General features: G+C 35.9%; 1 protein-coding gene across 6 annotated transcripts in view; it reads left to right on the plus strand.

The window, feature by feature from the left end:
• Positions 1–19493, plus strand: part of JMJD1C (jumonji domain containing 1C) — a 256582-nt gene that overhangs the window by 171118 nt on the left and 65971 nt on the right. For 2 of the 6 annotated variants that reach the window (XM_045842047.1, XM_045842046.1), the window contains exon 3: positions 4034–4108. The exons of the other annotated variants lie outside the window; for them this stretch is intronic. In XM_045842047.1, coding sequence (XP_045698003.1) covers positions 4067–4108 — 42 coding nt within the window. In that variant the 5' untranslated portion in view covers positions 4034–4066. The remainder of the gene's footprint in view (positions 1–4033; positions 4109–19493) is intronic. 6 annotated transcript variants of the gene reach the window in all.

The following is a 19493-nucleotide window of genomic DNA, read 5'->3' on the forward strand; positions in this document are numbered from 1 at the left end:
GATTTAGGGGAAAGTAGAGTATCAGCCTAGCTAGAGAACAAAGTTGGATTTTGAATAGTAGACATCATACTAGGTAAGTAAGTATTCTGGGGTCAGATAAAAAAGGGAAATGATTGCTAAGTGAAGTTACTAAATAGCTTTTATCTTGTAGGCCATATGAATCATTGGAAGTTTTGAAGTAAGAGAGTAACAAAATTTTCTACATAACAGTGGCATTTGTTTGTTAATATATAGCAGAAGCAGCTAGTTGATTGGGTCTTCACTAGTCTTTTGTCCTAGAGAATCATCAGTCAAGCATAATTTTTAAGAGCGTGAATTTTGAAGCCAGTTCATGCAGACATGATTTAAAATTCTAGTTGTTTTGTTAGTTTGTGACACTGGGAAAGCTTAAAGCATTCTAAATAAATGATTTCCTCATATATAAGATAACCATATTATCTTCCTCAGAGTTGTTATGAAGAATAAATAAAATGATATATTAAAGATGTTATTAATTTAAACTCCTTTTGTACTATATGCTGCAACCATTGGACATTACTCTGCCACCACTGGGCCTCTTACTTTTAACCATCTGTCTTACTTGTCTTCTGTGGAACTCTTGCTGTTCTTTCTGCAGCTGGTGCTAGATAAACTTTATCACTGTCAATTCGAGGTATGGGCAATGTAAAACAGAACAAGTCTTCATAGTAGTGTTCTTTCTTCTCTCTCCCCCTTTTAAGAAGTGTATTTAGATAAGATTCCATGGTGACTTCTTCTTAAACTATTATTTTAAGAAAATGACATTGGAAAAGATTCAGAACCCTATTGTGGTATTATCTTCCACAAAATTCGTTTTTTTCCCACAGGGAAAGGCACAAGTTCCATTTGGTGCTGATAGTTATTTTTCTTTCAAAAAGGGTGATAATCAAGTAACAGAATTGTTTGTGGTGCTGGGGTTTTATTTGTTTGTTTGTTTGCTTTGTTTGTTTTTGGTTGGTTTGGCTTTGGGCTAATAAGGCCATGTTGGATGAGTGCTGCCAGTTTGAAAGTCCTCTAAGCATTGAATAAGAATAGAACTGAATGACCTTTGAAGCTCCTTTCAGAGGATTTCAGAACACTTAGGGCCATAATTCTGTGAACTTGCTCAAGGTGGAAAAAACAACCATTTCTGAGCAATGTTAACTTACTTGTGTTAAATTCCTACTTTAGTCTCAGGGATAAGACACATGAACCTAAATCTAGGTTTATCTCAAAAGAGAAGTCTATTAAGTTAGGCAGTGTCAATGCAAATCTTAATTATGCAAAATTGTAATAACAGGATTGTTTGGATTAATAGTGCTTAATGAGAGCTTTCTATTCTGTACTTTTATATATCTGTTTCTGAATTGTATTTTGACAGAAGTAGTTGAGCACATTTCTCACTTAATCCCTGGGTTTTTATATGCATCTCTCTTTTACTTTACCTTCATAATAGCATTTGATTGAAGTTTAGAGGTGCCTTACTGCCATAAAGTCATTAAAAATGAGAAATGTGAGGTTGAAGGGTGACTGTGCCAAGAGTATAAAAAACAGAGGATCATAGCCATAACTGTGAACTGACTGCTTGTGGATTATTGGCTTGGTAGGATCAGCATCTGTGGGGAGGCCTTGGCCTGGGGGTGGTCTAGAAGATGAGGCCAGAGCAGGAAGCTACTATTGTGTAGTGCTTGGCCGTATTCCATCTCTAGTCAAAAGTGACAGCTTGCAATAGTGGAACCAAGCTGAAGCCTAAAAAGTAGAATGGACTATTAGAAAAGGGGAACCAGTAACTAAAACAGAGTCATTGTACTTCCTTATTTAAGTAGGCTTTTTAAAAATTTAAAGTTGCTACATCATGTTTTAATATTCAGTCATTTTTGCCCTGTACACTGTTTAAATATTCCTCTTATCTCCCACCTGCCTAATTTTATATAGCTATAATTTCAAAGGTAGTTACGAAACATTAATATTAAGGTCCCATAAATCTAGTTATGTTGATCTACCCCAAATGCATATCTGCTGCCATTAAAAAGGGAGTTCTTCATTTGTAAAAATTGGTTGCAAAACTTGTGTGTTGAAAATGTCTCCATGGAGTCCAGGAACATGCTATTTTGACTGAAATTTGGCCCCAGTATGAGCTGTTCTGCAATATTCAGATTAAAAACATTCATAAGTCAAAGTCTGCAATAGTTCTCTCCTGGTACCAAATCTGTTATGATCATATGCTGAAAAATCTGCCAGTCTCTTTTTAATTTTTTGTGCCTGCTGTTAGGAATTTAAAGTATGTGAAATTATGTTGTAGACATCAGATTCCAAATATTCTAAGCCATCGCTAGTTACTATTGAGAAAGATTTTCGGGTTTCTACCACTCAAAATGGGTTCCTAATTTTTATTTATTCCATTTGCCCAATTGCAAATTCTTACTTAAGAGTAGTCATATTTGAAATTTCAAAATTAAAAATTTATTTCTTAGTTTATTAATATTGTACATTTGTAAAGTTTTCAACAATTTCAAAAATATTTTCATGTACATTATTTTAGTTCATTTTTGTGTTAGCCTTATGAGGAAAACAGACTGTATTATTATCTTTTGTGTAATGCTTTCAGGGTGTATTAATTCATTTAATCCACACAAGTCTTTGAGAAGTGTAATTTATAAATGAACAGGTAGCAGAAATAGAAACCCACTTACATGAGATTAAATTTTAAAAGGATGTGGATATTATAAAGACTTAGCAGGCAATTTCATGGATATCAGACATCCATAGCAGGAACATACAACTAAACCTTACTCAAAATGGAATTAGGAACTACAAAGCCAGGAACTCAAGTCACATATTCTATTCCTTCTTACCCCCTTCCTCAATCTCCTTTCTGCAGACAGGTTTCTTCTGCTTACTCATAAGTTTTGCTTCTCACCATACTAGTTTCCATGTGACTTTTGTGTGTCCGTTTTGATTCTCCCATCTCCCTCTTCCCTCCCCCCTTACAAGACCTTTTAAATCTAATATTTGTGTTTTCTTAGTAAAAGCAGAGAATAGCTTACAGGGGAATGGATGGCTTTGAAAGGAGAAGAAAGAAATACAAGGTAGGGAAAGAATTTATGATAGAAGCTTTTATAGACAAAGAAAGTGAGCATTAGGGAAGTTGTGATTTGGCATCTAAGTTCCCACAGCTAGTGGTAACCTAAACAGAACTTGAACGAAAAACTTCAGAATCCAAGACATTTCTAATATACCACACTGCCTTTGCAAGGCATAAAATGGGAAGTGTCCTTATTTACACATCATTCTTTTGTTTGGCACTTTATTTTTTTCAGAATTGATGTCTTTCTTAAATATAAGATTAATTCTTCCCTTAATTTTATTGCCTGAATAATTTCCCTAGACTTTTCAAACACTGGCATCAAATTATACTCCAAAACTGTATCCTTTTCAAACTCATTTATTTGTTCCCTAGGCAGCGAATCCAAACAGATGAAGATGTTTTGCACTGTCCATATTTTCTCAGCTGCCTAGTTTTTTCTGTTGTGCATACAGGTATCTTGAAGTCCTAGATTTGCTTAAAGTTAAAATTGAAAAGAATTACTTTAAAATGAAGCCCTTTCAACCTCTCGTGAAAAGGATTGTCTCTGAAATCTGCGGTAAATCATCCTAGGCTTCAGACTAAAGGCAAACAACATTAGGCCTTAGTCAGTAAAACATAAGTGTTGGGAGCTGTTTTTTCCGATATTGAGGGTCTCCTGTTTTATATTCAGGAAGACAAATACCCTGCCTTCATAGAGCTTATAATCTAATGGGGGAAATACACATATAAAAATAGAAATATAACTATAGGGAATATGTAGTTAAGTTGCAGACACCAGGGAGGTATAAAGAATCCACCCTGGATTCTTGAGAGATACAGAGGGGATATCTGTATTAAGTTGTTTCAGAATGAATATAATTTAGTTAAGCCACTAGGAGAGCAGGACTGGTTATAAGTACATGAAATCAAACAAATAAGCAGAATGTGAATTGTATGTTCCTCTTGCAGAAACCCTAACTATACCTTTCCAGTGAAGGTGGAATGGTGATGAGAAAAGGAGCCTTTGAAACCATTTTTAGTTGGGTGAGCCACCTGAGTGACCTCAGCCTTCTTGTCTTCATGGAGTAGTGAATAAAGGACATTTGTTGAAAAGATGCAAACCATGAAAGTTGCCATTTAAACCATTTAAGTATCAATTCTCAGTGACTTTAAGTTACATTCACAAAGCTGTACAACCATCACCACTTTCCATTTTCACAACTTTTTCATCGTCCCCAACAGAAACTCTGTATTCATTAAACAGTTAACTACCCATTCTCAACCCCCCATTACACTCCTCCCCCCCCCGCCCTTGGTAATCTCTTGTCTACTTTCTTGGTATATACTTTCTTGCCTATTCTAGATCTGCATATAAATAGAATCATGCAATATTCATTCTTTTTTTTTTTTTGGACTGGTTTATTACATTTATTGTGTCCTTAAATTTCACTCATGTTACATAGGATGTCAGAATTTTCTTTCCTTTCATGGCTGAATAATATTCTATTTTACGTATATACCACATTTTATTTATCTGTTAATCTGTCGATGCTCATTTGGGTTGTCTCCATCTCTTGGCTGTTGTGAATAAGACTGCTATGAACATTGGTATACAAATACATGTTTGAGTCTCGTTTTTCGGTTCTTACGGGTAAACACCCTGAGGATGGAATTGCGGGAGCATTTAGAAATTTTGTGTTTTTGAGGAAGATCCAAACTCTTTTCTACAGTGTCTGTACCATTTAAATGCCCTCCAACAGGGGTCCCAATATCTCAATATCTAAGAATACTTGTTGCTTTTTCTTTTCTTTTCTTTTTTAAATTTTATTTATTTATTTTTAGAGAAAGGGTAAGGGAGGGAGAAAGGGAGAGAAACATCTCAATGTGTGGTTGCCTCTCATGCACTCCCAACTGGGGACCTGGCCAGCAACCCAGGAATGGGCCTTGACTGGGAATCAAACTGTTGACCCTGGTTTGCAGGTCAGCACTCAATCCACTGAGCCACACCAGCCAGGGCTCTTTTCTCAATAATAGCCATCCTAAAGGGTGTGAAGTTCTTTGACCATTTATAGTTGTTTTTTTGTTGTTGCTGTTGTTGTTGTTGACTTGAGTTTTACCAATCTCCTGTCAGATAGTTGCTTTGCAAATATTTTCCCCCATTCTTTGGGGGTGGGTGGGAGGTTCTCTCTTAATAGTTTTTTTAAATACTAATTCTTTACAGTTTCTTAATAGTTAGGTTTTTTTTTAACTCCTCACCCAAAGATATGTTTTTATTGATTTTAGAGGGAAAGGAAGGGGGAGAAAGACAGACAGACAGAAACATCAATCAGTTGTCTCTTGTATACTCCTTGGCTGGGATCAAACCAGCAAGCTAGGTAGATGCCCTGACCAGGAATCAAACCTGTAACCTTATTGGTGTACAGGATGATGCTTCAATTATTGAGCCACTTGTCCAGGGCCTTAGTAAGTTTTTTTTTTGGGGGGGGGGGGGTCTGATTTACTTTTGTTTTTTTAAGTTTGATAAAGTCCGATTTACCAATTTTTTCTTTGGTTGTCTATGCTTATGGTATCATAGCTGAGAAATTATTACCAACTTCAATGCCATGAAAAATGTCACCTAAGAATGTCATAGTTTTTGTTCTTATATATGTTTAAGCTTCTGAACCACTTAAAATTAATTTTTAATATGGTTGTAAGGCAAGGGTCCAACTTAGTTATTTTTCATGTAGATATCCAAGTTTCCAAAACCATATGTTAGAAAGATACATCCTTTCCCCATTGAATAGTTTTGGCACCCCTGTTGAAAATCAGTTGACCATTTATTCCAGAATTTTTGTTCTAAGCTCTATATTTTGTTAAGTCTAATATATCTGTCCTTATGCTGGTACCACACTTTTAATTAACTTGGGGTACCACTTGGTTTTGCTTCTCTACAATTGTATAATTTGTCCAAATGGTTGTTAACTCTAAAGATAAATTGTATTAAAGTATACTATTCTGCTTAACTATTAAATTTCTGAAGCATTTTGATCAATCTTTGGAGTATAACTCCTGTCATGTAAATTAATAGGCACAAGCCTACCTTTTAGAGAAGTTGTGTTTTTAAGATTCAAAGAAAAAAGACCCAGTGATTGTTGAACTGTAACATAGAGGCATTCATTTATTGCTATGTTCCCGTCACTGCTAGATATGTCTCTTTCAGGTCAGGGGGAGAGACTTAAATACAATTATAGCAACATGCCGAAAGTTCTAAAATAGAGGTGTATTCGTAGTGTTCTGTACTTCGTAATCAATTGATACAGTAATACCACATATTTGCCTGTTTCTTTTTTGTTTTATTTTTTTTCTCAGAAGACAAGAGTTTAGAAGACAGGAAAAGATAAGGAAAGCTAACACTGTTTCTGAGTAAGGGGTTGTCTTGGGATTCTCCAGAGAAACAGAACCATTAAGATGTGTGTGCCAGTAAGCATTTATGTTGAGAGAAAAAGGAAGTGGTTCCGTGTGGGGGAGCAGGGTGGGGATAGTTTTTAGGGAATTCACTCATAATTTTGGGTGCTGGTAACTGTAAAATCCATAGGGCAGAGCAGCAGTCGGGAAATTCTGGCAACAGTGTAAAGGCTGTCTGGAGGTAGAATTGTTTCTCTTTGCGGTGCCTGTCTTTTTTCTTGAGACCTTCAACTGATTGGATGAAGCCCATGCATATTATGGAGAGTAATCTGCTTTACTCAGTCTACTGATTGAAATGTTAATCACATCTAAAATATACCTGAACAGCAACATCTAGACTGTGTTTGATGAAACAGCTGAATACCATAGCCTAGCAAAACTGCCAAAAAATTAAAAGTCATAGGTACTGTTGAAATTTGATTCTTTGTTTTGTGGTGAATTGTAGGGTGGTAAGCATCTCTGACTTTAACATACTTAAGTGCCTATTGTCCTCTTCCCAGTCAGCATGCTAAGGGTAAAACCATCCCCACATATTTTTCAGTGCCCCCTCTTTATTTAGAGCTATAAGACTGTAGATTAAAAAAAAACTGAAAAAGTGGAAACCTTCAAAGCAGTCTTGTCAAGGCAGCTTAGAAGAGAAGAGGTCAGCAGACAACCGCCTACCAATTGCTGCCAGCACCCTAAATGTGAGAAAGTATTATATTGTTCTGAATGTTACCAGAGCTCTACTTTCCTCTTAAATCTTGATACTATGATGTTTTTTTCTGGCTGTCTGTGGTCCCTTACAAATTCAGGCTAATTACAGATCAAATTTTTTATATCACTCACACATTCTCTGAGACTTTTAGACCAAGTTATTTAATAAAAGTGATTTAACTATAAATGGGTAACATGCTTCCATCATATTTGCCCTTAAATGGGGATATTTATATATCTCAAATTTATGAGTGATGTAAGATAATTTTTTTTAGTCTAGTGCTTTTCTAGATTTTTGGGGGGCGGTGCAGGGGAGCCTGGGAGTTAGGTATTCTGCAGGGAAATAGCAACGTGTCATTGTTCCCAATTAACCCTTCTCCCCTCTACCATTTATGCAATAATCATTTTGGGAAATAGGAAATTCTGTACAACAGAGTTGAATAAAAAAAATCTAGATACATAAAGTCTTGTGTACATGGGGGAGGTACCCAACAAAAACCGAAATTATTTGTAAAAAATTTTGTATTTATTCTTACATGTTTAAACTTCAGTCACCTTCAGAGTACTCTTCATTTGAGGCAATACACCTATCAAGGACATTTTTTTCACTGCTTGAAACAGTTTTTGAACTTGTCAATTTTGATGCCTTTTAGTGTTTCTGCCTCTTTTTTGTTTCACCTCTTCCATACTGGCAAAACATTTCTCTTTGAGGACTTTTTCATCCCTGGAAACAAAAGGAGTTGCTCAGGCAGATCCCATGAATAGGGAGGAAGGGGCACAGGAGTCATGCCGATTTGGGTCAAAAACTGCTGAACACTCAGGGCTGTGTGTGAGCAAGAGTGCTCATAAATCACCCATCGTGAAATGGGTAAAAGCATTGAAAGAATCTTCAAAAATTTAAAGTTTAACAATCTTTAAGACATTCAGTATGTGAACTTTCAAAATGTAGTACATAGCTGAACCACCTCAGAAGGATAGGTTTATATTGTTTCTTCCACATGCATTCCTGTTTTCAAGCAATTAATTTCCATCATATACTAATGATTCCATCCAGTGCTTAACCAAGCCCATTGTTAAGAATTTTTCTTAATGTTTATTGCATGGATGTTATGTCAGGCAAACTTGAATCACTTAGTAGCATCTGACTGACCTGTTGTTAGTGTTTTGAAGGACTGTAAGGCTCTCTGCTCTGGCCATGAGTGTGTAGTTAATGATATTGACTACTAACACTGTAAAGAAGAGGACTGGACTACTAATTTGTTTTTTATTGGTTTTGGTCACACCCAAAGTATTTCTTTTTTATTCTGTCTCATTCCGTAAATAGGAATAAATAAACATTTGTACTTAAATTTTTATGAATTCAATTTGGATGATGATACAACTTGGGTAGCTCTCTCTGCCTTTTGCACCAGAACTCCAAGTACTTCAAAGTATCTGAATTAGTGCTAATATGATTAAAAGCAAATAGTTTACAAACTAATCAAACTTGAAAACAGAAAAGAACCAAAATCAGCACCAACATTTAAAGTTGCCAAATTTTATTGATACTTTTTTTAAGATATCTAGTCATATTCATATATGCACATAAATAAAATGTATCTTAGGAAATTTTGGCTCTTTGTGGGGAGTCAAAAGTTCGTATCTCTTAAAGATATTAGAATTTGGTAGTAGAACAACAGGCCTACTCGGACTCAGATGCTGAGTTCAACTCTGCTGCTTACTGCCTGAAATTTTGGATAAGACATTCAACCACTGTTAATGTTTTTTCATTTTCTCAACTATAAAATTTGGTATGTAATACCTGCCGTGTGATGATAGTGTTGCCATGGACTATGATAGTATATATGAAAGAACTTTTATACCAGTTTGTTGTAAAGAGAACAGATACGGTAGGATTTCAGAAATAAACAGGCCTGCTGGGATAAACCTCAGTTCATGATATGTATACTTCCAAGAAGCCCATTAGAAGTAATTGTTTTGTTAACCCTCAGTGGATAAACTAGATGTCATTCACAGACTTTACCACCTCAACAGTGGATCATGCAATTGTTGAATTTCCTACATTTTCCTACTTTTTTCGTTGTTTTCCCCCCCAAGCCAAGGTACCTCTCCTATTGTATGTTATTACAACCATTTTTACCCGTAATTTACCTCCTTTATGCCTTTGCCTTTCTGTCACTTCTGTCTTTAAAGTTCTTTGAAAAGTAATACTATATTTTTTCATACCCTAAAAATGCCTTTCCCTTTATTGGGAGCCACTAGTCAATCACATGTGGCTATTTAAATTTAATTAAGTACAAGTAAATTTAAAAATTCATTTCCTTAATCATTTCAAGTACTGAAATAACCATATGTGGTACAGTGCAGATACATATAACATTTTTATCATTGCATTTTATTGGAAAGCCTTACCCTAAATGCTTAACACTGCAGGATAAAATTCACTCATGTATTTTGGTGTCATTCTGTTGTCTCCCATCTCAGCAGAGCCTTTAGTACCAGTTGGTATCATTTTCTATGCTCCTTTTGAGCTTCCACTTCCTAAAGGGGTTAATTCCAAATTCTCTACTCAGTTTCCTTCTTTTCTCTTAGCAGATGACCTTTCTCCTGTAGCACAACAGCACAAAGGAAATTGAGGTTACAAGCAGGAACCCCCTTAACTTCCTGTCCTTATACCTATTTTTGTGTCTTTCTTTATCTCCTTTTTCTTGTCTCAGATGTATTCCTTTTTTCTATGATGACTTACTCAGTTTTACAGATACTTATTGGGTGTAGTTCCTAGGTACTTAAGGCATAGCCATAAACAAAACCAAAAATCGCTGCCTTTTTGTAGCTTACCTTTTAGCAAGAAGAGACAGAGAGCAGTCAAAATAACTATTTTAGTATATTAGAAGATGATGAGTGCTACAGAGAAAAACAAAATCCAGTTGGAAGTATTAGCTGAAATAGAAAAATAGAAAGGCCCTAAAATGAAAATGTTGAAAGACTATCAGTGAGACAACTATATGTAGATTAGTAAAAAATGCGGTAAAGTAATAAAGGTGGTTAAGTAGGGCTTTGTAGGCTTTTATAAAGACTGTTTTTGTTCTGATTAAGATTAGAGTGTCAGCCTATGGAGTGAATGTCTATAGAAGAGTGGTATGATTCCCCCCGCCCCCCCCCCCCCACGCACATCCCCAGGTATTTTAAGACATAAAAAGATAAAATGAATTCCCATTTACCTACATCATCCACCTTTCACAATTACCAGTGCATGGCCTATGTTTCTTTTATCGTACTGTTCTTGTGTATTGTTTTAAAGCAAATCCTACTAATCACATCATTTCATCACTAAATGTGTGTGTGCATAAATTTTAAAAGTATCTATATATCGTCAGTTCTAATTATTTACAGTAGTCATGTTCCATAAAGTTACAAGTTCTCAGCAACATCAGGAATGAACGAATTATAATGTTGTGTTTACTGATTTGCTCCATCCTGTGTTACGCAACTATCTGACTTACAATAACAACACTAACATTATCACCAATGGTGTAATTGCTGAAAATAGTCTAAATTTTTTGTTGCAGTTTTTGTTTTGTTTTTATATTTAGGACATATCCCTAGTGGGTTATACTCATTCATGTTTTTTGTTTTATACTCTTGGGAGTGTTCCTCTCTTGCCTTGTGTTTTGTCCTGTGGTCTGGAAGCCATCTTCACAGATATCTTGCTCCATATACCATATCTGAAACTTATTGTTTGGTGTTTTTCTTTTATTGTATAAATAGGTTCCTCAATTATTTGTATTCTAAAATAGAAAATAAAGGTTATGTCATTACATCTATTTATTCTCTTTCTTCACTTATTAGCTTTCATAGCCAGATTTATTAGAAATACAATCTGACCTTTTATGTCTGTATTTTCTCACCTCCCAATAACATCTTCAATTATTGCAACTTGGCTTCTGCCTTCACTTCTAGTCTTGGAAATTATTTATTCTTATTGCTTCCATGACATTTCTATTTAGGTTTCCCTACTTTTTATCAGTCCTCTTTTGGTGGCTGTTATTTCTCTTCAGCTTTAATGTTGGGTGGTTTTCCACAGTCTTCCTTTTACGTATCTTCATTTTATTATTCACCCTTAGCGGTGTCATATTTCCAATGCTTTTCCTCTCCTTTAAACCTTTATCTTCTGAATCTATAACTCTAGTCCAGACCATCCTGCCATACTGTTATTCATTTAATAATTGATTCTATGTGCCAGACACTGTTCAAAAATTCCTGCCTCCTTGGAGCCTAAATTCTAGGCACAGTAGATAATAAATGTAATAAGTAAACGACACCATATGACAGACAGTTTAATTACTTCCAGGACAAAAGGGAAAAGTGTAAGAGCAATTAGGAATAGAGAAGGGTGAAGCAGGTTAAAGTATTAAGTAGAGTAGTTATACTAGATGACATTGAGAGGGCAAATCCTACATAAAACTCTGTTTAATTTGTATTGCATTGATTTGTGTGTTAGTCTGTTCCAAAAGTCGGTAAGATCCTCAAGGGCAGAAATTCTTATATGTAGTGCCAGTCTCTTGGCGTAGTAATTGACATCTGGTATTCAAAATCTTATTGAATGAAATACAGTCCTAATATATTTTACTCACAAAAGAGCCTCTTAGTCCCAAACTCAGAGACTATTTCCGACATAATTTCAACAAAGTGTCTAATCTGGTTTCCTCTACCAGAGCTCATGAGAAGCCAGAAGGAGATTTTTTAAATGATGGTAGATTAGAAGCTTCACCAGCACAAAAGAAACTAAAAATATTACAACTCAAATTTTGTCTTTCTGGGACAGTTTGGTATAGAGGCAACAACACTTTACATCGGTCAATAATTATGAATATATCATAATATAGTGATCAATAATAACCATGAGTATTGATGAAAAGTTTAAATTACATTTAGGATGTCACTTAATGAAGGAACTCTGGAAATATTTTTATTCAGAGTTTATAGGATTTTCATAAATTTTCTTATTTTTATAAATTTAAAAACTTTTTGTAGACAGAAACTATAATAAATATTTAACATACTTTATTTGGCTAATATTCTCTTCCCTCTTTATCTAATTGGAAGTTATAGATCAGCAATTTTCAACCATTGTGCTGTAAGAAAATTTAAAAAATACAATACTTGACTTTTAGTCAGAGGCACTGACCTCTGCACTTAGATTGTCAAATTAAAAGGTGACAGCAGCCAATACAACAATAGCCGCTGGGTGTGAATGATTTAAATTTATACTTTTTGTAAGACTGACAAAAAATATAATATTTTCTGGTGTGCTGCAGAGTTAGTAATTAAGTTTGTGTGCAGTGAAATGAAAAAGGATGAATATATCACTGTTCTAGATAAGTTAAACTTCTATTAGGAATAGCAAAACAATGACTATAATATAAAACATTGTTACACATCATGCCTACAGTCTTCCTTAACAAGTGCTAGGTAATTAAGTTGTTGTATTATGATACCTCGGAGTTACAATTTTAACTCCCTCTTTTTAAAAAATTTAAAAATTTTTAGAGAGAGGTGAAGGAGGAGGGAGAGGAACATCAGTATTCAAGAGCAGCATCAGTCCATTGCCTATCACACATGCTGCCATTGGAGACAGAATCCACAACCCAGGCATGTGCCCTGACCAAGAATTGAACCAGCAGCCTTTTTGTTCACAGGCTAGCTCTCAATCCACTAAGCCACACCAGCCAACGCCTTTTTTTTTTTTTATGAATAACAGTGCATTTCTCATATATTTGCTCTACGTAGACCCCAATGAAGGGAACAGATAGTCTTAAATACAGGGGTTATATGGTAAAAGATTAAGTCACTTAGCAGAACCAGATCTGTTAAGTTACAGGACTTGTTGATTATTTTAGTTTACACTAGATTAGGTTCTAGTGCAAAGAGAAATATGATAGCTCTTCAAGTTTACAGGTTATGATAATGCACTGACAGTAATGAATAGTAGCCCCAAAAGTATTTGGTGTGATATTAATTTTGAAATTATATCTTTTGCATTTTATATTTTTAAGACAAATTTTTTAATAAATGGAAACTCTTACTTTTAGAATAGTTATGGGCACAATTATATGTATACTCTAGCTTAGTATGTATTCTTAACCTAGGAATTATTTTTACTGGAATACTTTCTAAAAGATATGTTAGCATAAAATACTGTTTGTTTCTTAGGTTTGAACAACCTCTCTCCCCAGCAGAGGGAAATGAAAAGTGGGGTGAGACTGCCATAGGTGGGGTGTTCATCCAGGAGAAGAGAGTAGGCTTTTTGTTTGCTTGATTTTTTTTTTTTAACTTATGCTGTTCTGAAAGAATATTTTCAGTTGCTACTTTGGAAAACATTAAACAGTTCTCACCCTTCCTGAGTTTATTCAGTAAACTTAAAACTGAAGTTTGAGGAAGCTACAGTTAGTAAATTGTGGTTGGCAGATGCTATAAGCAGGTGACTCAATAGGTTGAACCCATGATGACTCAACTCTGTAAAAACCATGCCAATAAATAACTTGAAAGAAAAATTGCCTTACAGACTTTTGAACTGCCATAAAAAATTCAAAACTATTATTAAAGGTATCACGAAGAATATTGACTTGTGGTTTTAGAAGGAAACACATTTTCCTTCAAGTGGTTTTAAAAGTTTTACTTAATTGTTTTGATTTTTGCTCTGTGGTAATTGAGAGAAGACTCTACACCGGTGGTACTTAGTGAGTGGTATATTAAAAGTGCAGAAATATTATAGGTCTGCATAAAGTATTCAAAAGAACATTTTTTTTTGAAAGGCAAGGAGAATAGCAGAGAAACCCAAATAAAAATAATTAATATAATGAAAATAATAGGACTTCCGGCAAGATGGAGGAATAGGTGGATGCACCGTACCTCCTCGCACAACCAAGATTAGAACAACAATAATTTACAGATAGAATAACACTCAGAACTGATAGAGGATTTATCTGAATGGAAGTCGGACAGCCAAGAAGTTGAAGTAGACCCGTACATCCAGACTGGTAGGAGAAGACGAGCCGGGTGGGCGCGGGGCTGGCGGCGCGCGGAGGTTTGGGAAAATTTGGCGCAAAATCGGTGCTACAGCCATCCGGGGCGCAAGAACGCAACGGTGATCCCTGAATACGCAAGCTGTGGCTGGCAGACCCAGTGAGGCAGCGATTGTGGACCAGGGCAGAGCTCGCAGCCCAGGAGCCCGGGGAAGGGTCTGGGCCCAGGAGAACGGAACTACCACCATTGTTCCCTCCCGTCCCTGCTCCCGCCCCCACCCCCACATATAACGTCACAATCTAGTGACTGGGGTGCCCAGCCCCAGTGGACACCTAAGGCTCCGCCCCCCACCGTAACAGGAGTGACCAGACAAAAAAAAAAGAGAGAGATGGCTCAAATAGAAGAACAAATCAGTGCCCCAGAACTCATCGTTTTGAGCGACCCAGAAATAGCCAATCTATGAGATGCACAGTTCAAAACACTGGTGATCAGAAAGCTCACAGAATTGGTTGATTTTGGGCGCAATTTAGATGAAAGGATGCAGGTTACCATAAAAGAGATGCAGGAAGATACACGGAGGAGAGCCAATAGTGAAAGGAAGGAATCTGAGTCTCAAAACAATACAGTGGACCAGAAGGAAGATAGAATCAACCAAGCAGGAAAGCATGATGAAATAAGAATTCAAAAAATCGAGGAAAAGCTTAAGAGCATCCAGGACACCTTTAAACGTTCCAACATCCGAATTATAGGGGTACCAGAATGGGAAGGGGGAAAGCAACAAATTGAGCACACATTTGAACAAATAATAAAGGAGAACTTCCCCATTCTGGCAAAGGGAATAGACTTCCAGGAAATCCAGGAAGCTTAGAGAGCCCCGAAGAAGTTGGACCCAAGAAGAAACACACCAAAGCACATCATAATGACATTAGCCAAGGTAAAAATGAAGGAGAGAATCCTAGAAGCAGCAAGAGATAAGGGGACAGTGACCTACAAAGGAGTTCCCATCAGACTGTCAGCTGATTTCTCAAAGGAAACTTTGCAGGCTAGAAGGGACTGGCAAGAAGTACTCAAAGTGATGAAAAGCAAGGACCTATAACCCAGATTACTATCCAGCAAAGCTCTCATTTAGAATGAAAGGGAAGATAAAGTGCTTCTCAGATAAGGTCAAGTTAAAGGAGTTCATCATCACCAAGCCCTTATTTTATGAAATGCTAAAGGGACTTATCTAAGAAAAGAAGATAAAGAAAAGACATGTATAATAAAAGGTCAGCAAACTCACAATTATTAACAACCACACCTAGAGCAAAACCAAAAGAAACTAAGTAAACAAGTAGAACAGGAACAGAACCACAGAAATGGAGGGCACATGGAGGGTTAGCAGCAGGGGGGTGGGAGGAGGAGAGAGGGGGAAAAGGTATAGAGAATAAGTAGCATAGAATGTAGGTTGAAAATAGATAGGGGGAGGGTAAGAATAGTATGAGAAATGTAGAAGCTAAAGAACTTATAAGTATGACACATGGACATGAACTAAAGGGGGGAAACGTGGGTGGGAGAGAAGGGGGAAATGGGACAACTGTAATAGCATAATCAAAATATAATTAAAAGAAAATGATTGTTTTTACTTGATCTTGATCATAAATGAACAAGTAAAGCAAGATACATAGTATCTTATGATTTGGTATCTCTTATGAATTGATATAAAAGAGCATGTATATTAATATAGTGTATCCTATTCCAATATCCTTTTAGATAATTTGTTAAGTTAATTATATCTGATATGTTCTAGGATATGTGTTCCAAATCTTAGAATACCATGTTTCTGTGAACTTGTTTTAAGTTAGTAAACATCATTTTCTATATTTTGTAAATAACAATAAGATAATTTGGTTAGCTGAGTTTCTTTTAACTATATGCACCATATTACTAATATCATAAGTAAATTATTGAATACTCAAGAGTATTCAAAATTTTGATACTGTCAGCGCATGGATTCCTAAAAGGTATGTGGCAAGGGCTTTGATGTTAGGCAGATACTTGTTACTTTGCCTTCCTTCAGACCACGTGATTGAAGGTAAATTACCTAATCTTTGACTGTTTACTCATCTGTAAATTTGAAAGAATGTTATCAAAACATATAGGGGGCTGTTAGGATTAAATGAGGTTCTGTCAATTAAACGTTTATTGTTCATACTGATAGTAAATATGCTTATTATTAAAATGCATATTTTTTAAAGGCTGAAAATAGATTTGGCCCATAAATCATACATAAAGAGGATATATTTAAGCCATATTGAAACCTAAGGATACTACTCATCTAGAATGATGGAAAAGTGGTAATGCCAACAATCCAAAGTCCTTAAATTTTGCTTTTGTTTGTTTTTTTAATTTTATTTATTTATTTAATTTTTTAGAGAGGGAAGGGAGGGAGAAAGAGAGAGAGAGAGAACCATCAATGTGCAGTTGCTGGGGGCCGTGGCCCGCAACCCAGGCATGTGCCCTGACTGGGAATCGAACCTGCGACACTGGTTCGCAGCCCGCGCTCAATCCACTGAGCTACATCAGCCAGGGCTAAATTTTGCTTTCGTTATTGCTTTAGAGGCTAGGAGATATGATTTAATCATAGTAGCTTCATTTGGTTAAGTTGCAAAAACTGAGTATTAAACCTGCTCTTTGTAGGAGAGGCAATATAGAAATAAAGATTAACTCTTTACTCTGTAAGAGCAAAGAAAGGGGCATCTGGTCCAAGATACATAAAATAAATTTTCTTGTAAATAATTGAAAACTGATGAAGTTTGGTTGTGTTCACTACATTGGTTTTCTTAAATGGCTATATTGGCAAAAAGCTTGTAAAAGCAGGTATTTGATCTTCTAGTACAATGTCTGAAATGCCACATCACTTTTTACAAAAAATAAAAATGTGCTCTATTTTTTATAGTGATTTCTAAATTACCTTTTTAAAAAATTTGGTTACTTGAGTTTGTGTTAGTTTTTTACTGAGAAGTTTGCCATCAAATGCATAATAAAGTGTTTCTTTATACCAGAATCTCTCAATTAGTGGGAAAAAAAATAAGTTCCTCTAGTTTCGTGAAATTTGTTTTCTCACCCAATGTGTATCAAAAGATGATGATGGAATTAAATATTTTTATTTTTATAAATAGCAGAGTATTAGTAAGAGTTGGTCTAATCAATGACATTAATAGAATTGCATTAAATAACCCGTTCTTTTTGTAGGCCTTCAACTCTATTTTTAGTAACTAAGAATTTAAGTAGCAACATGTTAAAATTTTTATTTGTAGTGGTTTTTATAAAATTATCTAAAAAGCTTGTGTCATAAAGAAGCATATTAAAAGAATGCAAAGAATATTTTCAAGTGTATCAATCAATGTCAGAAAGTCTAAATTAGCTTATTTTCTGTGGATTGTATATACTCATTATACTTAACTATGAGATTGTGTTCCTTTTTTGAAACAAATTCAATAGGAAACATTACTATTCTGTAGTGTTTTCTTTTTCCTGTGTCATTAGCATCTTTCCACATCAATAACTGTGTGTCTACATAAATATTTTTACTGGCTCTGTTGCATTTTATTGTGTATATGAGCAACTAAAAACCACTTTTTTCCTATTTAAAAAAAAGAGAGTGAGACCCTTCTTGTACATATTTTGTTTTTTTACTCATGTATTTCCTTAGATTCCTTGAAAGTTAGTTGTTAGGTAGAAGATACATACAGAGCTACACATGAAAACCTCATATTCTACCAAATCTCACTGCAATGACAAGGATTGTGAGAGAAACAGAATTGGAGTAGATCATTCAAAACTCATTTAAATTTTTAGCAAGAATACTAACAGTAATGATCCTGGAAAAATACTGGTAGACTTTAAAAAGAAACAGTGTATTCCTAATAAAGTTAGGTAACTATGTAGTACTTTACATTTAAGAATAAGGTGAAAGTTGTTTGTATTAAGAATATTTGAGCCTTGGCCAGTGTGGCTCAGTTGATTGGGCATCATCCCAATACACTAATATTGGGGGTTCAGTCCCTGATCAGAGCACATACATGAATCAGCCAGTAAATGCAGATCCAAGATGGCAGAGGAATAAGTGGACACTACACTAACCTCCTCCCAGGGCCAAACTGGAATTAAAACTAAATTGAAGAGAAAGCAGCCTAAATAACCAACTGAACACTAGCCAGAGGGAAGCCTTGTAACCATGGACAGACAGAAAATGACACCTCACTGCAATCAAACTGGTAGGGTGTGTGGAGGAGGTGCAAGAGGGCTGGCTGGGCTCTGTGGGCAGCAGCTGAAGTTGGGGGGTGCCGTGTTTCAGTGGCCAGGGAATTCCCCCTGAGAAGTATAGGGTCTAAACTCTAAGCTGGGCTCCCCAGACTATGCCACCAGAGCCAGAAAGGTGTTTCTGTCTGCCAGGGAGAGACAGCTGGAGACACGGAGAGCTACTTTCCCTAGGCTCCGGCAGAGGGAGGGAAGAGTGGAGTAGAGATGCTAGAGGAAAGCTAGCGTGAGAACTGAAGAAATAGCTCCCAGGATCCCTGTGCTGAATCATTCTCCATACTGCAGCAGCCATCTTTCTCAGGCAGAGCACTCTCCTCCAGATAGCTCCAGCCTGAGGGGAAGCAGTAGCCCCATAGGACCTGTGGGAATTTTACAGCGCCACCCTGTGGAACTTAAGCCTGTCTGCTGATAACAGGTTGATTAGTTTTAACAGCAGCGTAGTACTGTTATAAAAACAGACGTAGATCAGTGGAACAGAAGAGAGAGCCCAGAAATAAACCCACACCTTTATAGTCAATTAATATTTGACAGAGGAAGCAAATATGTACAATGGGCTAACAATAGTTTATTCAGTAAATGTTGGGGAAATTGGACAGATATATGCAGAAAAATGAATGTAGATTACCTTCTTATACCACAAACTAGAATAAGTTCAAAATGGATCAAAGACCTAAATGTTAGCCTTGAGACCATAAAAATATAAAAGAAAACAGGCCACAAAATCTCTGACATAGCTCAAAGAGATATTTTATCAGATATATCCCACGCAAGGGATTCAAAAGAAGAATAATCAAATGGGACCATATTAAAGTAAAAACTTTTTGCACAGCAGAGGAAATCATCAACAAAATAAAAAGGTAACTCACAGAATGGGAAAACATATTCACTGATACATCTGATAAAGAGTTGATAGCCAAATTTGTGAAGAACATAACAACTGCACCTCAAACAATCCAATTAA

Source organism: Phyllostomus hastatus, unplaced genomic scaffold, assembly GCF_019186645.2.
Source record: "Phyllostomus hastatus isolate PE091 unplaced genomic scaffold, TTU_PhHast_1.1 phas_contig_38, whole genome shotgun sequence".
In the NCBI taxonomy this organism is placed as follows: domain Eukaryota; kingdom Metazoa; phylum Chordata; class Mammalia; order Chiroptera; family Phyllostomidae; genus Phyllostomus; species Phyllostomus hastatus.